This window comes from Myxocyprinus asiaticus, chromosome 20 (assembly GCF_019703515.2).
Source record: "Myxocyprinus asiaticus isolate MX2 ecotype Aquarium Trade chromosome 20, UBuf_Myxa_2, whole genome shotgun sequence".
NCBI classification, from domain to species: Eukaryota; Metazoa; Chordata; class Actinopteri; order Cypriniformes; family Catostomidae; genus Myxocyprinus; species Myxocyprinus asiaticus.
Window position 1 is genome coordinate 45,591,884 of NC_059363.1, and position 7,961 is coordinate 45,599,844.

Sequence of the window (7,961 nt, forward strand, 5' to 3'; positions counted from 1 at the left end):
CAGTTTGGTTCACTAGGCTACACAATCATGGGGAAGACTGCTGATCTGACAGTTGTCCAGAAGATAATCATTGACACCCTTCACAAGGAGGGTAAGCCACAAACATTCATTGCCAAAGAAGCTGGCTGTTCACAGAGTGCTGTATCCAAGCATGTTAACAGAAAGTTGAGTGGAAGGACAAAGTGTGGAAGAAAAACATGCACAACCAACCGAGAGAACCACAGCCTTATGAGAATTGTCAAGCAAAATCGATTCAAGAATTTGGGTGAACTTCACAAGGAATGGACTGAGGCTGGGGCCAAGGCATCAAGAGCCACCACACACAGACGTGTCAAGGAATTTGGCTACAGTTGTTGTATTCCTCTTGTTAAGCCACTCCTGAACCACAGACAACGTCAGAGGCGTCTTACCTGGGCTAAGGAGAAGAAGAACTGGACTGTTGCCCAGTGGTCCAAAGTCCTCTTTTCAGATGAGAGCAAGTTTTGTATTTCATTTGGAAACCAAGGTCCTAGAGTCTGGAGGAAGGGTGGAGAAGCTCATAGCCCAAGTTGCTTGAAGTCCAGGGTTAAGTTTCCACAGTCAGTGATGATTTGGGGTGCAATGTCATCTGCTGGTGTTGGTCCATTGTATTTTTTGAAAACCAAAGTCACTGCACCCGTTTACCAAGACATTTTGGAGCACTTCATGCTTCCTTCTGCTGACCAGCTTTTTAAAGATGCTGATTTCATTTTCCAGCAGGATTTGGCACCTGCCCACACTGCCAAAAGCACCAAAAGTTGGTTAAATGACCATGGTGTTGGTGTGCTTGACTGGCCAGCAAACTCACCAGACCTGAACCCCATAGAGAATCTATGGGGTATTGTCAAGAGGAAAATGAGAAACAAGAGACCAAAAAATGCAGATGAGCTGAAGGCCACTGTCAGAGAAACCTGGGCTTCCATACCACCTCAGCAGTGCCACAAACTGATCACCTCCATGCCACGCCGAATTGAGGCAGTAATTAAAGCAAAAGGAGCCCCTACCAAGTATTGAGTACATATACAGTAAATGAACATACTTTCCAGAAGGCCAACAATTCACTAAAAATGTTTTTTTTTTATTGGTCTTATGATGTATTCTAATTTTGTGAGATAGTGAATTGGTGGGTTTTTGTTAAATGTGAGTCAAAATCATCACAATTAAAAGAACCAAAGACTTAAACTACTTCAGTCTGTGTGCATTGAATTTATTTAATACACGAGTTTCACAATTTGAGTTGAATTACTGAAATAAATGAACTTTTCCACGACATTCTAATTTATTGAGATGCACCTGTAAATAATATTTTCACAAATTTTGCATAATTTGACAAAATTTCAGCTTCGGGACATGAACGTGCCCAAAGTTGAAGGAACACCCCTATATTCATGGTATCGCTAATGCTATATTTATTGCATCATAAAATTGCATTATAATTTGAGTCATTTCAAATCTATGACTCTCTTTATTAAACAAATATATGTAAATAAACCACAAATTTAGTAAAGAAAAATTATGAATTGGAGCAGACAAATGTCCAGCATCCATGGGAACTCCTCAACTTAGAGCGAACTCTAAATAATCATCTAAAAAATATTATTTGTCTTATATTACACAGATTTACATTTTTAATTATTTTTTAAAATGAAGTAGAAAATGGTCATTAGTTTGGGCCTCGTATGTTTGAACTGGCAGCACAGGCTCATAACAAAAAACGGATCAATCAGAATCATGTTTTGCTGTCTGATTATGCCCAATTATAACCTGTACCCTTGCCAGTGCCAATAGGTGAATGTCTCTGGACGCTCAGTTCCTCTTCTTCTGTCGAGCTCCACTTACTTCCTGCGTCTCAGCGATACACTGGAACCCAATAAACATGCCCACAATAGAGAAACCTACAGACACAATGAGACACTTTACTCTTCAAATGCGGTGATCCAGTGCTGTTGATTCTAAATCAATACAACTAAATAAATACTGTAGCTGTGAGCATATGTGTAGGGGAGGCCAGGGCTCATTGTCACACAATTAAGTGAATGATTCCTGTAAGAGTGCTTATCGCTCACTTGCTACAATCAGAGGCGCCATCACTCCAATGGTCAGAGGAGCCGTTTTATAGATGAACGCTTCTGTCAGGAAGTGACCAAGTGCCAGAACAAATGTCCACAAGGTGATGTGATAAAGCATGAAATCAGAGAAATGAAATGCCAACTTCATTTCAGCAGAATTTAGTCTTCACAGACGCACAAGGATGCAGCGTGATGAAGCCATAGCCACAGTAATGAAGCATTATTCTATAAGAGATGAAGTCTTACGTTCTGTTCTGAATGTCTATTGCACAGGCGCAGCGGATGATGGAGGACAGAAGAGTCCAGATGCCAAATGTTCTCGCCTGAAGACCGTTTACTGCAGAATTAGACACCAGGATGTTCAAACATAACATTTGTACACTTTCACGTGTTCTACGTGTACTATTCTAAAATGAATACTTACTATACGTGTTCTATTATTCTATACTATAAATACTTCTTGTCAACACCTTTAGATATTAATGAAATATCAAAGTCAGTCTTCAGTTTGATTCAATGGGATTTACTGTCTGACGGTGCTGACAATCAGATTGAAAATCATTATTATTCATAGTTGAATTTTGGATTTGTTGATGTTTGCTGTTAATATTTGACATGACTGTAGGCTACACATTTTTTTACGTCTGACGGTGTAGACACATATTGAGTGACAAGCAAGGAAAAATATGCTTTTTGTTAATTACTAAATTGTTTTAGATCTTTAAATGAGATATAAAATAAAGGCAACCTGAGTAAACACAAAATACAGTTTTCAAATATTTTTTTTTATTTAAGTAAAATAGTTAGCAAACACCTATATCAGCCATGTGAAAAACTAACTGCCCCCTTAAACTTAATAACTGGTTGTGTCACCTTTAGCAGCAACCAAACACTTCCGATAACTGGAGATCAGTCTTTCACAACGCTGTGGGGGAATTTTGGCCCACTCTTCTTTGCAGAATTGCTTTAGTTCAGCCACATTGGAGGGTTTGAGCATGAACTGCCCATTTAAGGTCCTGCCACAGCATCTCAATCGAGTTCAAGTCAGGACTTTGACTAGGACACTCCAAAACTTTAATTTAGCTTCTTTTGAGCCATTCAGAGGTGGACTTACTCCTGTGATTTGGATCATGGTCTTGCTGTATAATCCATTTGCTCTTGAGCTTCAATTTACGGACTGATTACCAGACGTTCTCCTTTAGGATTTTCTGTTAGAGAGCAGAATTCATGTTTCCCTCAATTATTGCAAGTCAAAGCATCCCCACACCATCACACTACCACCACCATGCTTGACCATAGGTATGATGCGCTTTTTGTGGAATTCTGTGTTTGATTTACGCCAGATGTAACGAGACCGCTGTCTTCCAAACAGTTCCACTTTCAACTCAGCAGTCCACAGAACATTCTCCCAAAAGGTTTGAGGATCATCAAGGTGTGTTTTGGCAAAATTCAGACGAGTCTTAATGTTTTTCAGGGTTAGGAGTGGTTTTCACCTCGCCACTCTTCCATGGATGGCATTTTTGGCCAGTGTCTTTCTGATAGTGGAGTCATGAACAGTGACCTTTATTGATGTGACAGATGCCTGCAGTTCCTTGGATGTTGTCCTTGGCTTTTTTGTGACTTCCTGGATGAGTCGTCGCTGTGCTCTTGGAGGAATTTTGGAAGATAGGCCGCTTCTGGTAAGTTTCACTACTGTGCCATGTTTTCTCCATTTGGAGATAATGGCTCTCACTGTGGTTCTTTGGAGTCCCAGAGCCTTATAAATGGCTTTGTAACCCTTCCCAGACTGATGTATTTCAATCACTTTTTTCCTCATCATTTCTGGAATTTCTTTTGACCTTGGCATAGTATGCTACTGGGTGAGATCATTTAGCCAACTTCATGCTGCTGAAAAGTTGTATTTAGGTGTTGATTTGATTGAACAGGTCTGGCAGTAATCAGGCCTGGGTGTGTCTAGTCCAGATGAACCCCATTATGAATGCAGTTTCATAGATTTGGGTATTTAGTTGGGGTGTAACGGTTCGAATTTCTCACGGTTCGGTTTGTATTATGGTTTAAGGGTCACGGATTCGGTATGGTTCAGTATTTGCTTTGTTCAATATTACTGCCAAATCCAAAGAATAATCTATTTGGTAAACACTTCAACAGGTTTGCCCTTATATAACAATCATTGTTTTACAACAGTAACCATAGTTTAACCATGGCATTTGTAGTAAAATCATAGTAACCTCAATATAAACATGGTTACTGTCATTGTTACAATATATAGTAAAATCATGGTTACTATATAGAAACTACAGTATTACTGTTATAAAACCATAGTTAATTGTATCAAAACCATGATTTCTGCTTAGAAAACCATGGTGACAGTAGTCAGCAGTCATGGTTACTACAATATTATTATAGTAAAACCTTGGTTAATTTTTGTCAGGGTCCTTAACTAAAAAAAGAAAAAACATTTTCTCTAATTACTAAATCAACATTTTAACTTAATACCTGCACTAATCCGCTACATGCATCAACATAAAGTGCACTTCCAACTCATCTCAACATATTCAATATTCGGAAGTTGTACATCACTACAGAAGGAATAACCTTGCTATTAAAATGCATACGAGAAGGGATGCTGTGATAATGCAGCTCCAGTATTTAATCATACATGGAAATCCCACATGAACATCCCAAGCGCTTTAGTTATTGTTTCATGTCTGTCTGAATTAGCACTGAGTGCCTGCTTAAAAATGGAAGGGAGTGTGTGCAGTTTCGGCTCACCTGCGGCTCTTTCCCTGAGAGATGTTGGAGTAAATGATTAATCATGTATCAATGTATTACTATAACAGCATCTTAATGCCATTAATCAAAGCACATTATTGATGCTGGTGATAGATTACAGCCGTGCAAGGAAACAGAAACAACTTGCGTGTGCATTTTAAATAAACCCTCATGCGCATTATTGACATATATTACCAGTATACGGCACTCGTGTAGAGCGATGTCTGCAAACAGTGCCTGTTTCGTAAACTTTTTTTGACCTTCGCTGATGTAATTGACTGCAAAAAGAAAGATTTTCCAGACAGGAGACCTGAATAACGCAGGGGTCTTCTCTATCAGCGGCTTGTTTTCTCCACTTGCCATTTTCAACTAGACACACCGCTTGCAGAACAGTGATTTCATCAAGTTGACCCACGTGAAACACAGGTGGAGCGTATCCATTTACAGATCCATTCAGGTGCATTAACGGAGGTTGTAACTGTGCGCGTCTATTTGATGCTTTATTTTCTTGACCAAAACTTGTGCTCCAGGTGCGTCATTAAATGTGAGGTGAACTAACCGTGGTGCCAATGCTTCCCGAACCATGGGTGGCGAACTGTATGCTTCGGTTTTTTACCGAGAACCGTTACACCCCTAGTATTTAGTAACTACATTTTTAGTTAACTAAATTTTCCCACAGGCCCAGTTGGTATTGCATTTACATTTATGCATTTGGCAGATGCTTTTATCCAAAGTGACTTACAGTGCCTTGATTACAGGGACAATCCCCATGGAGCAACCTGGAGTTAAGTGCCTTGCTCAAGGACACAATGGTGGTGACTGTGGGGATTGAACCAACAACCTTCTGCTTACCAGTTCAGTGCTTTAGTCCACTACACCACCACCACTCATGGTATGGTGTGGTGTAGTGGACTAAAGTATTGGATAACTTATTTGCTTCAATAAATAACATTATCATTTAAAAACTGTATTTTGTGTTTACTCAGATTGCCTTTGTTTTTTGTTAGATTTTGTTTGAATTTTTGAAACAATTTAGTATGAGATATGCACAAAAACAGAAGAAATCAGGATGGGGGCAAATACTTTTCCATGGCACTGTAAATGAACACTGAACTTATATAACTGATTAATCCTAAATAATTTATTGGTACATAAACTTTAACCCTCAGAGACCCACGCACATTAATGCATTTTCTTTTTTCCTCCATGAATGTGTTTTTAGGAAGCCGGCGTTTAAAAAAAAAAAAAAACAACAGGGGGGGGGGCTGTGTAGCACAGCAAGTATTTACACTGACTATCACCCCTGGAGTCACGAGTTCGAATCTAGGGCGTGCTGAGTGACTCCAGCCAGGTCTCCTAAGCAACCAAATTGTCCCGGTTGCTAGGGAGGGTAGAGTCGCATGGGGTAACCTCCTCATGGTCGCGATTAGTGGTTCTCGCTCTCAATGGGGTGCGTGGTAAGTTGTGCGTGGATCACGGAGAGCAGCATGAGCCTCCACATGCTGGGAGTCTCCGCAGTGTCATGCATGAGTCACGTGATAAGATGCACAGATTGACGGTCTCAGAAGCAGAGGCAACTGAGACTTGTCCTCTGCCACCCGGATTGAAGTGAGTAACTGTGCCACCATGAGGACCTACTAAGTAGTGGGAATTGGGCATTCCAAATTGGGAGGAAACTGTGACCTCGATTTTTGCTTTTTTTAAAGAAAAGGAGGGACAAGTCTAAATACATTATTGTGGTAATCAATATTATGCCAAAAATGCTGTCCATTGAGCTTAACTTGTATTGAACCCGGAAAACAAGGGCATTCTATGGGAAAATCTCATTTAATATAACAGCTTGCTAAAGTCACACAATAGAATGCAACATTGCCCACCCACTTATTCAGCTGTCTTGGTTCCCAGCCTCCGCCAGTATATTTCCCTTTTTTTTTTTCCATAGAATTTTTATAAAATCCTTCATAAAAGAGTTGTAAGCCATGCACCAAACCAACCTGCTCCAAGGTGAATCACAACATTACAAATTTTGTTTTGAAGCAAAAAAGTATTTGAAAATCAGACAAAAAGACAAAAGATTACATTTTTACTCCACTGACGGTTAGGTTTAGGGTTGAGTTTTGGCGTCACTCTGTGGACATTTCACTTTCACAACACTTCCAGCTTTGGCCACTGGGGGCAGGGATTCAAATTTCAGTAAGCACAGACCGATTTCAGCAGCATGAACCAAAACAACAAGCTCGAGGTGAATTACAACATTACAAACTTTGATTTAAAGGAAAAGTGTATTTTAAAAATCTGAGTAAAGGACAAAGGTACAAGATTGTGAACTTAAAGTCTTTAATGAGGGCACGAACTACAATCCCATGAAGCATTGTGAATGATGTAATCGAATATAATATGATAAAAATATATGCATAAAACTATTGATTTTAGGTTGCTGATTATAAGTATAGAAACTATATAATTTATGTTTATGGCTAAATATTCAAATATATAAGTAGTTTGAGGGTGAAGGGAGACTGATTCGTTTGCGTCATTCACAGTGCATCATGGGAGTGGGCGGTCACTAATGGACTTGTTTGGCTGCCTTTCTGGACCCTTTTCACACTTCCGGGTGAATGAATGGCATTTTTACTTCCGGAACCAGACTGTTGCGATGTCTCTGTTGTGTCATCTCACAGCAAAATGTGCTAAATATATATATATATATATACGCACAGAGTGTCAACTACTGTTATGTGTAGTTTCTAAATAATTAAAAAATAAAATGAATAAATAGGTCTTTTTTAATTGCTGTAAACAAACCTTGCAATTCTGCTACGCTGGTCTCTGAAGGTTTTAATGAATGCAGCCCTGTTGCTTGTTTTGTCCCAGGACTCAAGAATCAGTTTTGTGCATTATTTGATTTTGATTTAACTTAGTAATTCATAGTGGTTGTACTAAAATGTTGAGACCGTAATCAGGTGTGCCCGTGTAGAGTTTCTCGATAAGAAGCTGTGATCTCTGAAGCTCTGTACTGTATTTCCCATCGCGATCACAGACACCATGAGCAGCCAACTCCTCAAAACATTCAGAAATCGACTCATTCTTCACCTGAAACAT

General features: G+C 39.4%; 1 protein-coding gene across 1 annotated transcript; it reads right to left on the minus strand.

Annotated features, from left to right (window-relative positions):
• Positions 1 to 1,287: 1,287 nt before the first annotated feature.
• LOC127411129 (ergosterol biosynthetic protein 28 homolog) lies at positions 1,288 to 7,961 on the minus strand. The gene is made up of 5 exons (XM_051646479.1): positions 7,814 to 7,961; positions 7,665 to 7,688; positions 2,333 to 2,424; positions 2,085 to 2,202; positions 1,288 to 1,913 (listed from the first exon to the last, which is right to left on the minus strand). The coding sequence occupies exons 1-5, from the start codon at positions 7,959 to 7,961 to the stop codon at positions 1,825 to 1,827; spliced, it is 471 nt and encodes a 156-aa protein (XP_051502439.1). The 3' UTR covers positions 1,288 to 1,824.